This window comes from Lissotriton vulgaris, chromosome 3_1 (genome assembly GCF_964263255.1).
Source record: "Lissotriton vulgaris chromosome 3_1, aLisVul1.2, whole genome shotgun sequence".
NCBI classification, from domain to species: domain Eukaryota; kingdom Metazoa; phylum Chordata; class Amphibia; order Caudata; family Salamandridae; genus Lissotriton; species Lissotriton vulgaris.
The window spans coordinates 284,220,404-284,242,809 of NC_141689.1; the positions used below are offsets into that span (position 1 = coordinate 284,220,404).

The 22,406-nt window shown below is 41.6% G+C and overlaps 1 protein-coding gene across 1 annotated transcript in view; it reads left to right on the forward strand.

Moving 5' to 3' along the window:
- ST8SIA3 (ST8 alpha-N-acetyl-neuraminide alpha-2,8-sialyltransferase 3) overlaps window positions 1-22,406 on the forward strand; it is a 70,956-nt gene that overhangs the window by 7,083 nt on the left and 41,467 nt on the right. Inside the window, exon 3 of the mRNA XM_086960440.1 lies at window positions 5,617-6,174. Within this exon, the coding sequence (XP_086816566.1) occupies window positions 5,617-6,174 (558 nt within the window). The remainder of the gene's footprint in view (window positions 1-5,616; window positions 6,175-22,406) is intronic.

Here is a 22,406-nt window from a genome sequence, read left to right on the forward strand (position 1 = left end):
ACCCATAGAAATACTCGCATACCTATTCACTCACCCATACGGTCACTCACACAACTACTCACTCACCCATATAGTTACCAGACATTCACTCACTTATTCATAGATAAACTAACACTTGTACTAACTCACCTATACATACACAGACACAAACACATGCTGTCTCATATAACCTCTTTCACACTCATTAATTCACACATACAGTCTCTCACACGTCCATTCACTCACCCATACAGTCATTCATACACCCACCCATACAGCCACTTGTGCACCCATTCATGCACCCATACAGTATCTCAAGTACTTTGTCTGATGCGTCCAGACAATTATGTACCTGCTCAGTCAATCATTCAGTCACTCTTGAACCCTCTCCTTGACCATTCCCAGCCACTAACACACCAACACATTCACCCATACAGGCACTCATTCACCCTCTCATTCACCATTACAGCCCCTTTAACACACACACACTCATCTATACAAAATTCACCCACCAACTCACTCATGTATACAGTCTCTGATATACCCACTCTTCTATACACCACTTATACACCCACTAACTCACCCATACAGGCACTCCCACTGCACTTACCTTAGTATATATGTTGAAAACTCATTTACTTTTAGAAAAAAACTCATAATCACTAGATGATGTCATCAGTGATGTCATTTAAGATGTCATGTGAGATGTCATCAGTGATGTGTGAATAGGTGTGTGGATCTGTGAGTGAGTGTATGTTTTTTTAAATTGGGGTCTGGGTCTGTGGATCCAACCGGAGCCACCTGAATCCAGGAGGATTTGGAGAACCTCGTGTGGAAAAAAAAGGGTTTCAGACAATTTCTGCCCCATGAGGGATCTCTAACAGACCCCTCCTTTAGTCCCATGGGGTCAAAGTACCTCTACCTCTACCCTGACCCCTTCTATCACGTCTTAACTTTATTGCTGGTGGTGGGTGGATTCGCAAATTTAAGGAGGATTTGAGGAGGATCTGCGAGGATCCATGGAGGATCCGCATAGGATCCGCGTTCCTAGAAATATGGATTTCAGTTAATATCTCAAAAACTACTGGATTTACACCCAGTCACAAAAAGGTCACTTTCTGGACTAAGATCTACATTTCTACCAAATGTGATGTATTTCCATTCAGTGGTTCAGGCTGTAGTTATGCATGAAATCCCTACGGAAATTAACATGGGACACACACTTTTTTTAACTCCCCTTTTTCTCTGTCCCTGCTTGAGAGATAACCCAAAATTTTCCATGTGCAACTAGGATCAGCGGCTCGCTTTTTTGGGAAAATTTTGTGAATATTTGTCAAATGGCATCAATATATAGGCAGGTCAAAAACACTTTTTCCATTGAAAGTAGGTCCTCACCATAACAACCTACTGGGGACCACCAGTAGGTAATATAGGTGTGTGTGTTTGTGTATATATATATATATATATATATATATATATATATATATATATGCTGAACATTAAAGTCTCCCCAAAGATTCCTCCTGGGTTCCTGCTTCTTTCTTTCTTAAGGGAGAAGGCACTTGGATATATATATACTGACGAAGGCAGCACGCCGAAACGCGTTTGTGGAGGGTGCCTGCAAGGAATAAATAAATCTGCACTTTTCGAAGAGTAACCCCCGAGTGCTGTCATCTTTCTCGTATAAGAGGAGGAATTGGAGCGTGATGATATATATATATATATATATATATATATATATATATATATACCAAAAGTCCACAAGGAGGTCATCCCTGTCCCTGGAAGACCCATAATTTCTGCGATTGGGAGCATAGCAGAAGATATAACGGAATATGTGGACTTCTTTTTACAGGACTTGGTTAAACAATTACCTACCTATATAAAAGACACAGGGGATCTATTAAATAAGTTAAAATGTGTACAGTGGTCAGAGGATTTGATGTTTATAGCTTTAGTCATCAAATCATTATATACAAGTATTCAATTTGAGGAAGGTTTAAATGCTTTGAAATACTTTTTAAATATGAGACCTATGGACTGCTATACACATAACAAACTCCTTATAGATCTCGTAATATGGTGTCTATACAACAATGATTTTCTATTTGGAAATTATGTATATTTACAAAAGAGGGGTGTGGCGATGGGGTCCTGTTTTTCCCCCACCTATGCATGTTTACATGTAGGGTGGTGGGAGGAACAGGTCCTCAAACGAACATTCCAACCTGACTATGACAATCATGTAGCGCACTGGTGGCGCTACATTGATGATATTTTAATGGTGTGGAAAGGAGATGAGAAAAGTGCTCTGGAATGTATTGATCATATCAATGTCAACACAGTTAATCTAAAATTTACTTAACAGATTAGCACATTACATGTAAAATTCTTAGATGTGAATATCTATATCAAGAATGGGAACATAGCGACTACTTTGCATAGAAAGATCACAGCTGGCAACACTACCCTGCATGCCAGCAGTCAGCATCCGAGACACACAATCAAAAGCATCCCATTAGGAGAATTGATACGTCTTAAACGAATCTACAGCACAGAAGAGGATTTCGATATTTGTAAACTTGAAGCCCTATAGAGATTTAGAGCTAGGAGTTATAGCGAGTCCATTTTGTCAAATGCGATCATCAAAGTGGATTTAAGATCGAGGGAGAGTCCCCTATCCACCAAAAATGACACAGTACAATCAAACATGCCATCTAATAACCCTAGATTAATCACTGCCTTTTGTAAACAAGAAAGAACAATTTGCGTTATCATCAAACGTAATTGGCCAATTATTTTAACTGATGGAGTTTTGGCTCCAGTCTTACCATCTCAGCCTATCATTACTCATAGGAAGGGCCCTTCCATGAGTACTCAAATTGTGAAGACCATTCCCGAATCAGCTACGGCCATTAAATGGTTACAGCCTAAACAAGGTTTTTTTAAATGCTCCTCCTGTAGGGCATGCCGATTCGGGGTCAACACTACTTCTTACATCACTCCCTTTAGCCCAGAAAAAATTGCAATTAAAGGTCATTATAATTGCAAAACTAAATTTGCGGTTTGCATACTGACGTGCACCTGTGGGCTCAAGTATGTGGGAAGTACTAAGCTTCAGGTGCATATCAGAATACTGCAACATTTAAGTGCTATTGTAAACAACGATTCAACATATCCAGTTGCCCAGCACTTCAAAACCACACACAACAATGACTTAAATTGTTTGCAGTATTTTGTAGTGGCAGCTATCCCTAAAGTCAGACAAGGAGGAGATAGGGAAAAATTGTTGAGAAAATTGGAATCGAGGATGATTATGGAGTTAGACAGTAAGATTCCTAACGGTCTAAACAATACGGAGGATTTGTATCATTTTCTGTAGATAGTCCCGCATATGTTCTTTGGAGACAGCATGTATCGCCAACATTGCATTTCACATGAATCCATGTAAAAATGAAAGAAAAGACTGCTGCTATGTATATATATATATATTTTTCTTATGATTTTAGTCCTTTTTAACTTAGTTGATTTGGAAAAATATCATATTACTGTGTTTTTAATTATGTATATATTTATATGTGTGTAAAAATAATCTGCACTGACACTTTATATAGACCCATTTGGATCTCTATAGCACCTTAGGATTATTATTGCACCTTTTTCATTGCGATTTTTGCACATCTATATCATATGATACATAGAAGTTCTTCACAGGCATTTATGCTGATATAAAAAATATATATATATATATTTTGCAAAAAGTAAGTAAACATATTCAATGTTTACAGTACAATTATGCATTTTTGCACATCCTTTTACTTCTTTTATGTACTGTGGTTTTCATGTGTTTTTCATATATATTTATTGAATTCTATAGCAGTACTTATAACAGAAGGTGAGATGGTTTAAGTCTTATCCCAAATGACTGTATTTATACATATATTTCAACTTCCTTTTATCTGAGGTTTTATAACTATGAAATATGTTATATAAATACTATACCATAGTTAAAAATTACCATTGCATTTATGCAGAAATAATAAAAAAATATTTGAGATGGCAAAAATGTTTCAAGAAAACAGACTCACAGGTGCTTTACACAATTAGTATTTGTTTATGTCTATTAACCACGTGGTCTGAGCACAACAACACAGGGTTTGCATTTAAAAATGGCGAGTAATGTTTCCGATTTGACTTGTGACCAAGGGTACATGGTACTCGAAACGCGTCAAGTTCGAGGTTTTGGCTGAAATAAAACAACTTGCCTCTCTACTTTGGGTCCGTGTTTCTGTTCGCCAACCAGCTAATCAGCCAGTTCGGTAGTGCAGACTTTGGTGTTTCTCATACATGTAATTCAATATTTAAAGGGGATCTCCATGGGTACTCAGAACTGAATTGATGTAGTCCAGTTGTGAACGAGAGCACTTCTTGTGACATCACCTGCTACCCTGAGGCTCCAGTTAGAAGATTTTAAGGGAAGAGCAAATGGGGCTGATTATGGGTCAGACTTGGCGTGGCTAGATTCTACCATGCCTCGGTGACTCTGTGACGTAGATCACTGCCTTTTAGGTGAGGCCTGCCACAACCGGAAAGCCCATCCTTCAAAGCACACCGGAATCCCAAAGGATATACAGGTCATTGTACCGGCTCAGGAGTACACGCATCACAGTTGCGTGACTCACAGCACCTTTCATATGGTTCCAAATTGGATTGGTTGCCACTATTCATGTAATTTGGTTACCACATCTCTCCATACCAATATCCTCAAATGGGAATTGCCCCAATCCCACCTTAACTCCTTTGCTATGCGCCTAGACGCTGAAGTGATCTAACGTCCCTCAGTGTGACCGCAGTAATCCCTTCCTGGCATTATCGACATTGCCTCATTGCTTGCTCCTTGCTATTACACTTGGCTAAAATTCCCTCAGGTATGTAATTTTTACGTCCTGATGATGATCCCCATATTGTTTCTACGGGATCAAAACGTCGTCGACCTTAAATGCACCATAAACGCAATTGAATTCATTACTGATGTGTAACGGTGTCTCTACATATTGTTTGCTTGTTGCATTTCTTGAAACAAGTTACAAGCCTTTTTCTGAATTTGTGAATTTCTGTTCATTTGTTTATTTGTCATATATATGCTTCGTTGGACGCAGGATTGTGTCACACTTTATTCTTTGGTTTTATGTGATTTGATACATTATTACATTTTCTGTCCGCCTGGACAACTTTAATATAGCACTGATTTCAGGCCTATGTTCATTGTTTTCTGTGTGAATGTCGCCTGTCAGGGACTATTTTGTAATTGTAACATCCTGCAAAGTATGTCAGACAATGCTAGTTCATTCTTGATACCTTTGCCATTGCGTTAAAGAGTCACAGTAGCTCCAATTTATCACATGATGCAACTCCCTCTCTCCATTCTCCGAATCTGTGGCAGCAGAGAGCAGAAAGTTCTCTTAAAATACTTGGACACACACTGTTGGGCAGCCATTGATCAGCGCATGCATATAGAAGGAAAACAAGCCTTGTACATGTGAAACATAGAATATGAACATAATTATTTTCTGTTAACAAAATAATTGTCCTTCTTAATTCAATAAATAATTCTATTCATCTGTATTTATTTTGTAGGCAAGACATTCTCCAATATGTTGATGTGATGAAAAACTTTTCTTTAACAAAAAATAGTGTTCGAATTGGACAACTGATGCACTATGATTATTCCAGCCACAAATACGTTTTTTCTGTTAGTAATAACTTCAAGTCCCTGCTTCCAGAGACGTCGCCTGTCTTGAATAAGCACTACAACATTTGCGCTGTTGTCGGAAACAGTGGGATCCTAACAGGAAGCCAGTGTGGCCCGGAAATTGACAAGTCGGATTTTGTTTTTCGATGCAATTTTGCACCCACTGAAGTTTTCCAAAGAGATGTTGGGAAGAAAACCAACCTCACAACGTTCAATCCGAGCATCCTGGAGAAGTACTACAACAACCTCTTAACTATTCAAGACCGAAATAACTTCTTTCTGAGTTTGAAAAAACTTGACGGGGCAATGCTTTGGATCCCAGCCTTTTTCTTCCACACATCAACAACAATCACAAGGACATTGGTGGATTTTTTTGTTGAGCACCGGGGACAACTGAAGGTACAATTGGCCTGGCCTGGAAATATAATGCAGCACGTCAACAGGTAAATCAAACACATTAAGCCCATCTGAAATGAAAATACACTACTCATTATTTATGGAATGTGATCACGCACATACTGTGCACACCTATTGTCGTGTTTGATGCTTAAAAACTGTGGGGCAGATTTCAAAGCCCCTTGCGCCACTTTTGCGTAATTTTTAACATGGGAAAAGTGACGCAAAAGTGGAGCAAGGAGCTTGTAAATCTGGCCCTGTCTTTTGTGTCTGTATACCTGGTTGGCTTGTCATATAAAGTGATGCTGCTGTACAGTGATGTTCAATAGGCCAGTATGATGTGCCAGACAGTCTTCTGCTCTGAATGACAAATCGTAAAATGGTAGTGAGTAGAAAGTTAGATGCTGTAAGATTGTTTGCACCTAAAAATCTATGGAGGGTTACTCACTCAATGTATAGTGGACATTACCAAAAGGTCTCTGGGTACACGGCAGCCCGTGACCACTAGCTGGACTTCCAATGAATTTAGATTCATTTACACCAGCAAAGGTTGGTGAACAGTGGAAATCTAGGGGGGTTGATGGTTCTATGTTCTAGTGGCCTGGACAGAGAAACGTCTGTCCTCATGGAATATGAGTCATATGAACAAACAGAGGGAAGCATTTGGGGTCAACTTCATGGAGTGTGGGAGGAAAGTGACACCAAATTTTAGAAGCAAGTCAAAGCTAAAGGTATAATGGGACATCATATATTGTGCATTGGAGGGAGAAAAACATATGTGTGAGTTTAGTTAATTGTTGGTTATGATAGAGAGTTAAACTACGGCTAAATAAGTAGTGCTTCGTGATACTCAAGATATCAGAGTAGTCATGGTACGCGCTGTGTGGTTGATTGGGCTGTAGTAATGCTATGGGAAGTGAAAGTAGGAGCTACTACTGAACATTAATAATACTTTTGTTGTCAAGAAATAGGTAATTTCTAAATTCAGTTCCTAAGGTTTTGCCTTAGGTGTTAATACCTTAGATGTTAACGTAAGAATGGATCCTGAGTGTATTGTAATATGGTACTTGTAAGAAGCTCTCCTTCTGGTGATTTTGTATAGCACACCCATTTGGAGAAGCATGCTATATCATGTACTTATAGTCAATCATGCTTTTGCTAATGGTCCATTTTCACAAGTTTACTACCAAATAATAAAAGGAAATATGCACTTAGTCCTCATATATTATTGCTGGGCGAAACAATTTACTGCTGCGCATATTGCTGTTTGCAGCAGGCCAGTGCTTAATTTGAGCTGGTGGTTGCCAGTGGAGACCACCAGATCTATTTATTGAGGACTGGCACATAATTTACTGCATCAGATATTTCAGGAGAGCAGGAGAGGGGAAAACAGACACATCGGAAAGGCGGAGGAAGGGAAAGACGGAGAAACCGTCACAAAGGGCGAAAACAAGAACTCTTAAGAGTGAGATAAAGGGGGAATGGGTGTCTGGTAGTGAATTAAAGAGGCATGAGGTGGATTGAAAACTGTCAGTCTTGCTTGGCATTCAGTGTGCCAAGGTTCTAACAGCTTCAGCCAACTGCTTCTGAGCAAAGCTTTGGGCACCGGCACTCTTTATATGAGCAATTAAGCCCTGTAGCAGGGACAGTAGTTATGGCTGTTGTGAGCAGCAAGTAGTCACTTTTCTCTTTCTACTGTGCCTGTGTGAAGGTGACACCAGAGCAACAGCCAGGCATCCCTGAGCTGAGAGTAGCCCTGTTGCCTTGTTACTTCAGGGAAAAAATGAGAAAAAACGAAAAAACGTCAGGGGCTTGACATACCGCACAGGGTACACAGTAAAAGAAAAAAGAAAGACTATATAGGCCTACCTTCCTTTGCAGGTTTTTAAGCCACAGTGCTCCCCTCCTCAGAGCTCAAACAAACTTTTTTTTAATGATAAAAGTCGTCAAAGAGATTATATAAAAAGAAATATTTGCATTTCACCTGTCCGCATATTGTGATGTCATATATGAATCAATTATTGAAAGTATAAGTTAAGTCCGCAGTGATGGGAATGATGATGTTACCAAGGAAGTTATTGTTGATTTACTACATGTGTGGTAATCAAGGGGGGAGGGAATAAGAAGCTGTGATCCATTTGGCTTCCAATGGTTAGTTCAGAAAATCAAGGGGGAATGGATCCCTTGTCCTGTGAAATCAAGGTCTTGGTAGTATTGGAACCATATAATAACCCTCATAAACGTACACAAGCAACTGGCGGTATAGTATATACGCTGTCCTCCACCTGGAGGTAGACCAACTGATTTGTCAGTAGTGTCCAGAAATAAAAAGAGGACGTGAATGTGCTCAAGTGCAGTGAAAATAAAATTCCTTACATCACGGGTGACACAGAACGTTACTCAAAAAGATGGTGATGTGAGAAATGAAAACATAAAGGTGGTGCATATGTAGACCCAGTTACCAGTTTACCACACTAATAGGTCTTAGGTCAACATGTTTTAGCCTTCTCATGTCTTCTTGAGGCTTTCATCAGGACCAATTGTGCTTAGGTGCTCGCTTTGGCTGTGTCCTTGCACGGCGTCCCGGGATGCCACGCAAGGACACGGAACAAGTCACTGACTTGTTTGAACCGAATGAGGTTTTAATATCGCCACACGGCATCTTGAGGAAAGGAGAAGATAGAATTCGGAAATTTCAGATACAATAGATCTGACTCCAGATAAACATAAGTGGTAAGTTACCGCTTTATTAGGAGCCACAGTGAGCACCTAAGCACAATTGGTCCTGACGAAAGCCTCAAGAAGACATGAGAAGGCTGAAACATGCTGACCTATGACCTATTAGTGTGGTAGACTGGTAACTGGGTTTACATACGCACCACCTTTATGTTTTAATTTCTCACATCACCAATAAAGTTCTGTGTCACTCGGTGATGTGGGGAATTTTCTTTTTACTACACTTGAGCACATTCACGTCCTCTTTTTATTTCTGGACACTACTGGCAAATCAGTTGGTCTAACTGCAGGTGGAGGACAGCGTATATACTATCTAAAAACCCTATGCTGTAACAGTACACCAAGGCGGAGAATCAAGATATACCGCCAGTTGCCTGTGTACGTTTATGATTGTTTTTATATGGTTCCAATACTATCAAGACACTGATTTCACAGGACAAGTGATCAATTCCCCCCTTGATTTTCTGATTTACTAAATGTAACAGAGTAATTAACTGATTTTTAGGATGTGATCACAATCTTAATGACATTTGTCAAGAGATTCCCACTTTCAATATATTAATTAATAACTGATCACAGTAGACAACCATACTTCCTTTCGCCATGCCCAGTGATCTCTGAGCAAAGAGAGTGGACCTTTCAAGTACAGCAAGTGCTCAGCCCTTGTGGCCATTGAACTCACTAGACACAGATTGTGACCATAACCAGAGTACTCTTGGTACTAGACCTTTAGTCATGTCGAGTTCCTTTAATTACTGTCCTGGAAGTTCACTGGGCACAGTCAACAGCCATGCCCATCAGGCTGCGAGTGTAGTTTGTAAGTTTCAGGTATACCCTATGCCAGTCCCCCTTCTACTAGCTCACTGATTACATTTATAACTGTGCCCCTGGAAGTCTGGATGCCCTTAGCCCATGCTCCGTACTTGGTCTCACTGCATCCAGAGTCTGCTGGGCATGGCTGTTGGCCTTGTTCAGTGAACCTGATCATATGAGGTTGCCTTTGCTCATCTCCAGCGTCTGCTCCTATAATCAAGAGCCAACAAGGCAAGGCATTTGGACCACTCCCAATCAGCTTTTGGCTCAGGGCAATGCTGAAGGACCAATTTAAAATTTTGTAATTACTATGGTTTTGTAGAGCGCTTGCATGCCTTGAGGTGTCTTGGTGATGCTTTTGTCATAAGAAAAGAGCTGCCAGGCTAGTTTCTGAAAAGCCAAGTTTTAAAAGATTTCCTGAAGGACAGCAGATTGGAACTGTCATTCAGATTAAAAGGTAGAATATTCCACAGTTTGGCATTTCCCCAAATAAATGTTAAGAATCTACAAAAGCTTCTTGGTAGGGAGTAGCAAATGAATTTGTCCCGCAAATAGTTCAGAAGACCAACATTGTGTAGTGCCTTGAACGCCATACACAGTGCCTTGAATTCTATTATTTTCCTTATAGGAAGCCAGTAAAGTTTAACCAATGTCTGTGAGGCAGATTGGTATTTGGGGATTTCCAGGAGAAGCCGTGCTCACGCATTTTGCAGAATCTGAAGTTAGTGGAGGAATCTTCTTCGAATATTCAGGAAAAGGGTATTTCCGTAATGCAATTTGGATAAGGCCGGTGCCTTTACTACATTTTTCTGAAGATCCAATGGGATGAAAGGACATATCTTCCTGATAATTCTCAGGATGAAAAAAACGGAGGACACTAGGGCATTAACCTGATCTTTGAAGTTTTGTTTGTTGTCAAAAACGATCCCCAAGTTTGTAACTTTTCTCACAGGAGTCGGAAATGAGCCCAGTTCCTGAGGTCACCAACCCGGAGACCAAAAAGAGGTATCATTTTTTCGAAAAGAAGGACCTCCGTTTTCGCGGAGTTACGTTTTAAAAAATGTACTTTTATCAAGTTACCTTTCTGTCCCATACAGTTGTTGAATCTAGTTGCTGTTTCCTCTGGATTGCTAGATGCAGAGACCACTATGTGAGTGTCATTGGCATATGAGACAACTGAGAAGCTGAGGTATTTAACGAGCCCTGTTTGTGGGGTGATATAAGATTGAAAAGGGAAGGGCTCAGTGAGGAGCCCAGCTGCACCACACATGGCAGGCAAAACAATTTGGAATTGAATTCCCCTATTGCAGGTATTATTCCCTCTTTGAAATAAAGGTATTCAACAGACAGAGAGCAGAATATCTTATGCCGAGCTCAAAAAGCCGGTCAATCAAGATGTTATGATTGGCTGTGTCGATAGCCACAGAGAGAACCAATAAAATCGGAACACCCTTGTCACCTTCATCAAATATAGACCTTAACTCTTCCGATATGACAATCAGAGCCAACCTGGTGATATGCTCATCTCTGAAACAAAATGGTGTCAAATCTAGAAGCTTATTTGCATCTGTGAAGGACACAAGTTCGGAATTCAGAGATTTTTCTAAAACTTTAGATGCAAATGGTAGCCGGGATGTGGCCTTATAGATGCTAGGCCAGAGGTCTTCAAACTTTTTAGTTCCGAGCCCCCTGTGTAGAAATTTTTTTTGCCGGGCCCCCGCCTCAAATTTTTTACAATTATTCTATTAAACTGGCAATGTTTAAATATGTCTAAACTTATTTAAACATTGCAGCTAAGTTCTGTCACTGTTCTAGAAATGCAAACAAATACATGATTTCCAAACATACTATTCTGGTGAGGTAGGCCTTACTAATGTGTAAAAGTATCCACAGTAAGATTATTCGAAATGGTAATGGTGGTCTTGGAGAAAATTTGAAGTCCCTTCCCTTTTGACACCTTTTTCCCCGCAGGAATTACATTACAAATTATGTTAATGATGGCCCCATTAAAGACGTGCTTACTGCTGCTCATTTTGTTAGGCTGAAAACAAAACATACTGTTTCTTCTGGCCAGAGCATGGCGCCCCCCCCCTGGGATCACTTGAGGCCCCCCTAGGGGGGCACGCCTCCCAGTTTGAAGACCTCTGTGCTAGACTCCTGTGGCTTAAGACTGGGCTTTTTAGAAGTGGGAGAATCGAAGCTCTCTTCCATTCTAACAGAAAATATCCTGATTTAATTGTCTCATTAAAGATTTTAGTCAAATGGACACTTACAATTTCTGGGGCAAGATGTATAATTTTCGGTGGACGGGGTCCAGCGGAGAGCCCGACTTGGTGGACTTAAGTAGGCTAAGCACCTGCTCTGTATTAAGTGGAGAAAAGTATCCAGAATTTCTGGACTGGAAGATGCTTTGCTTTCAGTTGGATATTCTGAAATAATATGCTTACTGGTGACAAAAGAGTTAATGCAAAAGACACACAGATGATGGGCGTAATGCAGAGCGAAACATTCTCCCCCAGTCAATAGATCCGGGATAAATCCATTGTTCTTTTGCTCACCATGCCAACCCCAGTTTAGACTTAGCCATATGCAAATCAGACTTGACCATGGGCCTCATGGGAACAGAATAAACACTAACAGAAGTCCACGGGTCTGACAGGTCCAGGTAACCTTACAGAGTTGCAATGATCTCTTAGACTAAAAAATGAAAAAGGAGGAAAAATTACTGCTGTTTAGAAAAAACAAAGAAAATCCTAAAAGGAGGACAGATTCCCATCACTCACCTAGGTGACATGCTTCATCATCTGGGATCTCCTCCTGGTTACACCCAAAGGTAACCACAGGCTACAACCTTCTGTCTATCAGAAGGGAGCTTGCAGATGTTTTCATTTATGCTCTAATAGATGGAGCTCTAAAGTATCTGTCCAGAATGATGAACTAAGATTTAAGAGTGACAGGCGCAGTGCAAGATCAAAAAGTGATGAAGTGCAATTTAAAATTGAAGATCAAGAGAGAGAATATATTTTAAAGGGTATCTCTTAATATCCAAACAAAAAACAGTGCAAGAGCAGTTTTAACAAATAACTGCCGGAAATCTGGTCTACATGTTTCAGCCAACCGGAAATTAACTAGTCCAAGGCCTTCTTCAGGACCACTGCATATATACGTTTGCTACTGCCTATGTGAAAAAAGAGTGTTAAAAAGCAAACTGTGAAATTAACAACTTTTGAAAAAGGTTGAAATGAATACAACCGAAAAACCTGAATTCTAGGTGTACTAAACCTCCACAAATTACTGGATGCTGATGGCACCTGTAAAAGAATATGTCTATGAGAAACATATGCCTGACATTTTTGGTTGCATTCATTCCAACCTTGTTCAAAGGTTGTTAATTTCACAATTTGCTTTTTGAAACTCTTTCTTCACATACACAGTAGCAGAATATACTTAGGTTTTTCCTCAAGGGTTAACTTTTTGTAATTTGCAATAGATTGAGTGCAGATCTCTTTGTCCAGTAAGTCATCATTTGATTTCCATTTCCACTCCTTCCTCCCACAGAGCTATTTCTGGGCTCTGAGCCTTTCAGTAAACCAGGGATCTGATGGGTTTTTCTCCAACTGGTATAGCTTTTTCCAAGCACAATAACATCTATTGCTGCACCTATCCAGGTTAAATAATTCTGTATGGCTAATTTAAGATCTGTCATATCGGTAGGTTTTGTGTCCGATGATGCTGTTTGAGTTCTGAAGCATCAATGTTATACCAGGCTTGACCCTACTAACCATAGCAGTAGAACTGCAGCTAGATTGTGAATAAGGTATACAACATAACTGCTCTGTGATTTGACCACAAAAGTGTTAGAGAGCCAGTAACATGGAGAAACGGATTACTAGTGAAGATGCCATCTAATATATGGGTGGGAAGGTTCATTATCGGGTGTAATCCTAGGGTAGCCATAGTATCGATCAGAAAATCTGTATCTTTGTCATTCGTCTTCTCAAGGTTGAAATTGCAATCTCCCAGAATCGTAAAGTCTGAGGAATTAAGGTTGAATTCAAGCAGTGGACTTATGCTTTGAACGAAGGAACTTCTCACACCTGGAGGGCTGTAAAACAATAGCCCATTAAAAGTATATTTTTTATGAGTTCAGTTTTGAATGGAAGAGTTTTACAGTCTGGGCTGTTAGAGACTGAAGAACAGGAGGCAGTAAGATGGTCACAAAAGATAACTGCCAGCCTGCCACCCCGCTTACCGACTGTCAGATCTAGAGATAAAGAAGCCTGCCGTAACCGCCTGAACCTGGTCGGGGCCAGGTTAGCCCAGGTTTCTTCGACAGATGTATGGATTTTTTCTGAGTCTCTAGGTTTCATAAATGCCCAGGGTTGGTAGGGCTATCTGGGTGCGAGCCAACCCTGTGCTGAAATGTTACTGCCATTCCCTGTGCGGAGTAAATTGGGTGTTTAGGCATCTTTTTGATATTTGCTGACATTCTAGATACAAGGACATGCTGTAATCCATGCAAGCCACATTACCTTGGATCTTTGGGGTTTCTAGGTTTCAGAAATCCCCAGTCTTGATAAGGTTTCCTGGGTGCCAAACTTAGGGCATAAATGCTGCAGCCATAACCTATGGAATGAGAAAGGTAATTGAATGTTTTTTACATTTGCAGGGCAATCTAGATAAGAAGACATGATGTAATCCATGCTAGTCACACCATCCTGGATTTCCCAGAACTTCTAAGTTTCAGAAATGGACAGGATGGTAGGGTTTCCTAAATGCTGGCTGACCCAGAACCTAAATAGGACAGCCATGGCATGTAAGAGGAAATTAGGATTTCTTCGGACGTAGTTTTTTCATATTGGGTTGTTTGTACAGCTGCTGTTGGCAGGGGGTGAACTCGCTTGGCCAAGAATGCACTTATTGCGCTTTTCGGAGTCTTGCGGCTTCGGGTTGCTTGTACTGCTGCTATTGGCAAGGGACAGACTTGCTTGCCAGGGACAGACTTGCTTGCCGAGTGCACGCTTGTTGCTGCAGACGAGAGGCAGGGGTTTGGTGAAGAACGCACTGATAGCACTCTCTGGAGTCCGTCTGTTCACATCAGAGCCAGAGGAAGGATGGGCTGGACCCTTCCCCCCCTTCTTCCATCATTTTGGTGTTGGTTTGTTAAGAGGTGCTGTATAATCTGCTCAACTGAGCAATGGAAAAGCTCAAGATGCCCGGGACATCTAGTCCATCACACAGAGTTATGACAATTGATAGTATGTTGGACAAGACAATGGTGTTAAGACTAGAGAAATTGCCCTTACGTAGCGTAGGCTCTCCATTGAGCAACCTCTTTACCCCCTCCATCGCCGTAGAGGAGAACTACCAACTATTCTGTAATCATATAACTAGCACTCTTGACTCAATTATCCCAATAAAAAGTCTCAAGAACAGGAATAAAGCCTCAGCCCCCTGGTAGAACGAGGAATTGAAACTACTGGGTCTGTCATGCAAGAAAGCCGAGAGGAAATGGAGGAAGAATTATCTGGAGATAGACAAGAAAGAACTGAAACTAGTTTAGGCTAAATACAAGGAGTCTATCGTAAAGTCTAAAGCAGACTTTTATGCTAAATCTATTTTACAAGCATCTAATAGCACAAAAGCTCTTTGTAACATTTTCAGGGACCTCTCTAGTCCAACCTGCACGAACAATAAGGTGGCTGCATCACAGAAACTCTGCGATGAGATCGCCGCTTACTTTAAAGACAAAATTGCTAAAATTGTTGGAGATCTTCATCCTAACAATAATAGTGACCAGGATAACCTTTCTTGAAGTTGGATGAAGAACCCCAGGCGAATATCTCCCTGGATAATTTCCAACACTTCACGGATGACTCCTTTAACAACTTGGCTCATAGTGTGTCCTTGGGTTCCCCTCTTGACCCCCTTCCACATACAATCTGGAAAACTATCGGTCAAGAAACCTTCCCCTGGCTGCAACAGATTTGCGGTCAATCCCTGGAAGAAGGAGTGGTCCCGGAGGGATGGAAGCAGGCAGTGGTGACACCCCTGTTAAAAAAAACCTCATTAGACCCTATTATACCAGCTAACTTTAGACCCATCTCCCTTCTGCCATACCCGATTAAAATCTTGGGAAAAGCACTTAGCAAAAGTCCTGCATGTTATCTGGAGGATAACCCTCTGCTGGATAGGGACCAATTTGGGTTTCGCCCAGGACATGGCAACGGATTGCTCTGGCAACCGTATTGGACAACTTAGGAATGCGAGCCAACAATGGGAATTATACTGTCTTTGTGTTATTAGATATGTCTGCCGCATTCGATACAGTGAGCCATACAGTACTGGTGGAAAGACTGGAGAAGATAGGGGTGAAAGGACGAGCCCTATAGTGGCTACAGTCCTATTTATCAGGAAGACAACAGATGGTGACTATGACACCGTTCATTTCTGACAAGTCTCCAGTGCATAATGGAGTACCGCAGGGCTCTGCAATCAGCCCTATCCTTTTCAATATCTACCTTCGGCCCCTGTTCCCCATTATTAAGTCTTTTGGAATTGACCTGGTCAACTATGCTGACGACACTCAACTGGTGTTTTCCCTGGAAGGGAAACAAGCAGTATCAATGGATATGTTCCAGGAGTGTATGCCTCAGACTGCGGGATGGCTCAGGAGAAATTCACTACAATTTAATGGGGGAAAACAGAGGTGGTATATTGCCCCACTGCCAGATTGTCCCTGCATCTGCCTCTGGAGTTTAGGCTCACTCCTGAGGATGAGCCTTTAGTTCTAGTCAATACGGTGCATAATTTTGGGGGTTCTGGTAGATGGTAATCCTCAAATGGAGTCGCAAGCCAACAAAACCGTTAGCGTGTGCTTCTCTCTGATACGCATGCTGCGGCAGATTCTCCTGCTACTCCCAGAGACGTTGCGCTCCCTTGTGGTGAGGAACACAGTGCTGAGCAGGCTGGACTACTGCAACTCCCTGTATCTGGGAGCACCACAATACATCTTTCACGGGTTGCAAAGAGTCCAGTCCATGGCAGCAAAGCTGGTGCTAAATAGACAATGTAGGTCCTCCACAACTCTGGCCTTGAGAGACCTCCACTGGCTGCCCGTTAAGGAAAGGGTTCGCTTAAAATCGCTCTGTATTGTTTACAGAGCAGTACATGATTTGGGCCCAGTCCCACTGCAAGAGAAGTTTACCTGGTACAACCTCAAGAGGCAGCTTTGCTCTTCCAGTGCAAATCTGATGACGACCACCAGATTTAAGTGCTCCAGGATGGGAGGGAGGGCTTTTAGTGTGGCAGCCGCACCTCTATAGAACGAGCTGCCCCAGAGCATCAGACAAGTTAACTCCCTGACCGAGTTCAGAAAGAGCCTGAAAACTTGGCTCTTTCCTGGGACTGAACTCTAGTTTTTTCCCCGGTGCTACGCTGGTCTACCCATATGATGGTCATACTTAAGTCTAAGCACCAGGATACCCGTAGGGTGGCAGTCTGGGCTGTATAAGAACACAATACAATACAATAAACCTCCAGTGGGTTGTGCCGTAACTGCTACGATAGATGACATGGCCCCTGAACCCAGCACAAGTGGACATAATGTTATCATGTCAAATCCTACTGGTCCCTTTATTGCTGCTGATGTTCTATCTCCTCTTGTCCTGAAGACAAAGTGAGAGAAAAGAATTATGCGATCGGCCATGTCATTGGAGAAGGATAGAGGTGTCTCTCGGGTGACTGTTATACATCAGAACTTGAGTCCTCACTACTACCACTCAATGCTGTAGTAGATTTTGAAAACACAGTTTCAAGCCCTCTTTGACTGTCTGGGCCTAATAGAATCTCAGCTAGCTGCTATTACTACAAGGGACAGTTTCTGCACCTTTTATTTCTCCTGTCCCACATGCAGCTACTTTACTGGAAAAATATCATATTTCCAACCCTACTGTCTCTAAAAGGACTGTTATGAATTTTCCACCATCTGCTAGCCCATACGTGGTGGTCCTAGTGGGGGTTCCGGCACTGAGATGCAAACAGAAGGAATCGTATGACCACCTTTTTAACAAAGTCACCAATTGGCTATGCAAGAATAGTGGGTTGAGTACCGTCAACTGTAATAAGATTCCAGTTGTCAGAAAGGTTAGATTGTTGGGTCCCTCAAGTATAAATATTTTTGAGGACTGGTTTGCGGTGAATTGTAGGAACCCTATGTATCCAAGAAACCTGGTATGCTTCATTAAGGGGACTGTAATCAAATGGGGGGCCATTTCCATCTTACCGCTTTGGTAGATGTATAACCTGCCTCTATTGTGTACAAGGTATAGGCAGTCATCTGAGATGCAAGACAGGCTTTTTCAGCTCCTCACCAGTGGCCTTTAGGGGGAAAGCCCCTGGGGAACAGATTTGAAGCTCTAGCAGATGCTACCTCGACTGGTTGGCTCAGACCAGCCCCAGCAGAGTGTAGAGGGGTATAAAAAGCTACATGCCCCTACTTTGTGCCTTGTGGACCCTACCACTTGCTATTAGGATAATGAGATTGAATATTGCAGGAATCATCTCTAAACTGTGTTTGTCCAACTGGAAACCTTTGATTAGCAAGTTTGATGCCATATTTTTTCAAGAACCTTAGGTCACTTTCACCATTGCCTTCGATGGATACAAGTGCTATTCTGTTCCTACTACACCATCCAAACATGGTTGTGCTAAAGGTGCCATGTCTATTTGGATCGAACTGTCTTTGAAATTTGGGAGTGGAGGCTGTAGGCACTGACAGCATGGCTTTTGAATCTATATTTCTCAAAGGAATGCATAGCGTTCATGAATGCCTCATTATCTTCCATGATAATGATTTTGTGAACCCACCGAGTGAAACGTTTCTTAAACTGTTTAGTTTTATCGAAAATAATAGAGTAGACATAGGACTCTGGTCCAAGAGTTTAATTTAATTGCTGTGGGGGACTTCAATACCAAACTGGCTAGAAGCACACACTGGCCTTTAGGCATGTAGCCCATGTCAACGACCATAGCGTTATTGTACTTGGGGGTTATGTTGCTGTGGGTTCTAGTCAATATGATTGAGTACACAATGGGTAGTGACAACTTTATGCCTACTTTTCGGGGGAGGAGCCTCTGTAATCAATTATATTTTTCTGACAAGAATCCTGGTCAACTGTTTAGCGCATGAAGAGATTTTATAATCTTGTTTTGGAAATCATAACCCCCTTATGGCTTCCTTGCTCCTCCATTTACCCTGGGTCAACTGCTTGCTGTTTGCTGCTTGCACCCCACCACTGTCGAATGGACTTATGCTCGCATGGAGCCTTTGGAATCCTCACCAGTTCCTTGCAATGCTCCTCTGGAAAAATCTTGATTCCTTCTTAAGACATCTCGTTTGTGAGGGAAGCAGGGGGCAAATTGTACAATCTTTCGAAAGTCTATATATACAATTTGCCTTACTAAAGCCTATAAAGAGCTTTTCTGATTCCCTGTGGTGGTTTGATAAGTTTGATAATACATGATCTTTAGCAAATAAGTGAATACAAATATACCTTAGAACCAGGCCTAGCGACCCTTTGGAAGTGTCAATATCCCTTAGGTTTTACAAACTTGCATTAAAATGGAGGCAAAATGAGATTGAAAGTAAGAAATTGGATTATGTAGTATTAGTAACAACTAGCAAGAACAGTAAGGTTTTTAGGGCTATGGTTAATACCATAAGGGCAAGTGATAGTCATATTTCATTGATTAGTTGTCATATTTCAAGTGGATCATGGGTTGCCCATTTTCAGGCATTTACTCTCTCCAATCTCACAGCCTCACTGTAGTAGAATCATCGACTACCCATAGATTGCAAATAAATGTAACTTTTACCTTAAGCGAGATCATTGAACCAATACAGCAGCATCCAGCAGGTAAAGCACCCTGATAAGATGGGGTGCTCATTGACTTACCAAAATGTAATCTTGATTTGTGGGCCTCATTATTGACCAATGATTTTAATAGCTTAGACTATAAACAACTGGCCAGAACATGGTCAACCTCATTTGTTGTCCTTGTCTATATAAAAGGTAATCGGTCTGACCCCAGATGTTATCGGCCACTTTCTCTTATAGATACCTAAGTTACAGATCTTGGCAGAGTCATCTACAAAAGAATGCATTATTGAGCCGCTGACAATAACATTCTCAACCCCTGCCAATATGGTTTCAGGGAGCCATCGGGGACTTCGATAAAAGGTAATACACTATTACAAAGGGCTGCCTACTGTACCTGCAAGTATGGATTTATCAACAATTTTTGATTTTGAAAATTGTTCAAAATTGTGAGTGATCTTATTGGATATGGGGTTGGACGCGGCAGTTGTGAGTTTTTTTTTTATCTGCCCTACAGGAAAATATGAATACAAGGGTTAGATTTGGCTCCAGCAGGGAGCTCAGAGACCAGTTTATTATTCCTCTGGGATTCCGGACAGGGATGAGTTCTTGCCCCACTTCTATTTATTCTATATATTAATAAGTTAAGCGTTTTTCTTGATAGTGTAAGACAGGAAGACACAAGGGTAGGTGGCGCCCCTCTACCTGCACTGTTAAATGCAGATGATGCTGTTCTTAAGGCCCGCACACCCAAGGCCCTGAGCTATTTAGTAATTTATTTTTCCCAGTTCATGGCTGATTTAGATGTGGTTACCAACTATTCTAAATCATATATTATGGCCTATGACCTTAACGATTGAGCACCCCCACTTCGGTCATTCGTAGCAAACAGCTAGAAAGGCGCAATCATTTTTCTTACTTAGGGGTCATTTTTGACTCTTCGAAGACTTGGTCCTTCAACATTTTGAAGTGCTGTATGTCACTTTCTTGATCGATGGGGGCTAGGGCCAGACTGGCCGTAGTGGGCATCTGGCGGTTCCCTGGGAGGCTGGAAGGGTAAGAGCCGATTTTGCAGTGGAAGGGGCCACCGGGGGTCGATTTTTGCAGTGGTGCTGCTATATCGACCCCTAGTTACAAAACCAGCAGGAGGGAAGTCTGTCAAAATAGCCAGGGCTGCTCTGGGTTCCCAGTCCGGCCCTGGTGGGGGCTCTCTACGATCCTACCTCAACCATCTGGAGGTAAATCAAGCCCTCTTGCGGTAGTAGTAAATAAGAAGCAGTGCACTACCAGTTATGTATATGGAGCATGAGTTTGGGGTTTCACAAACGGTGCAATCATTTAGGCTGAGGAGAACCGCTTTTGCAAGCGTCTACTTGCTATATCCCCATTCGACTGCCCACTTTATTTGTCATGAGAAACTAGGGCTGCAATATATTGAGCATCACATTCATTTGGGCCCAGTGGCTTTAAATCTAGCCTAACCCGGAAGTGAGCATGGACCAGCTAGTCATCAAAGACTGAGCTGCGATAAGGTCCTTAGTATTCCTTGGCTCTCTCCCATTCGCAAAACCCTCTCATGGCTTGGCCACTCTTCCCTTTTTGATGACCTCATGCTTGTTTCCACAGAAGACAAAAATCAGATTAAACTCAATTCCTAGAAAGCACGCGCCTCTCTCTGGAAACTATGGAGTACAGGAAATGCTCAGTGAAAACACTTGCACATTTAAAAAGTTGCATTGCTGTAGAGTGATAGATTCCTGGATCGCAAGGGCACTGGGGCCGCCTCTGATGTTTCATAAGCTGTTATATTTTGCTCGGTTTCCCGCTGGGGAATCTTAAAGCTGTTTTAGGTTATGCTGGTCCATGTGATGCTAAGTTTCCCGCTGACTTTGTTACACTTTTTCAGTAAATGTTACACTGCCTCCAGTAACAAAAAAAGCAGAATCCCACTGTATGGAAAATTCGCCATTGAAGAGTATCACTAAAATGTCTTCAAATCTTTTTAAAGATAAGTATGTAAAACGACCATTTTATGTCTTTTAGATCAACTATTATTATGTTTCTATGGGTCTCTATTGTCACTCAAATTAAGTTTGATTTGATTGATTTATTGATTGGTGTGTGGGCTGGCAGAAAGAAGGAAAACCCCCTCTCCATTCTGCCTCTCTCTGGACGCAGAAATACTGTCTGATGCCAAGGATGGGGACGAATGCAAGACAGACCAACACCCCATCTCAATCCTTTTCTTAATTCCTTTCATGGTAGTCTAGTGGGCTTTCATCCCCATGAATAGGAAGATTGGGTGTTTAATCTATATCTGCCCAACGGGGGGGGTGAGGGCTGGTCGAAAAAATCTCAGAAGATCTATCAAGTTGAAAAAGTTATAAACTGTATGGTGTGGGCTTGCCCATCCTGACACCCGACAGCTGGAATATGCGTTGAATATCTCAACTGTGTTAAATTTCGGCAGGTTAAACCTGCTGTAATTTAACAGGAAAAATTGTACGGTATTAACCATACCCTGTGGATTTTGGGGCATTAAACCTAAAAATCCGCATGTTGTTGCCCGCAAACTCGTGATAGGTGTTATTTATCACACATGAAACATAACGTACCCTGTGGTATCGTTATTCACAATGCGCAATAAATAATATCTAAACTCATAATAAGGCCCTAAGTGTTTTCAGAAGAAAGGAGCTTCTTGAATAAGAAAATGGGCTACATTACACTCCAGCATTTCTTCATAGGTTGGGTGCTATAGTGATCCCAGAATGTGGCAAATTGGGCCCCCTCCCTGCAATTTTTATTAATTAATTTGGCTATGACGTTGGATCCTAATAGAGGGAAGTTGC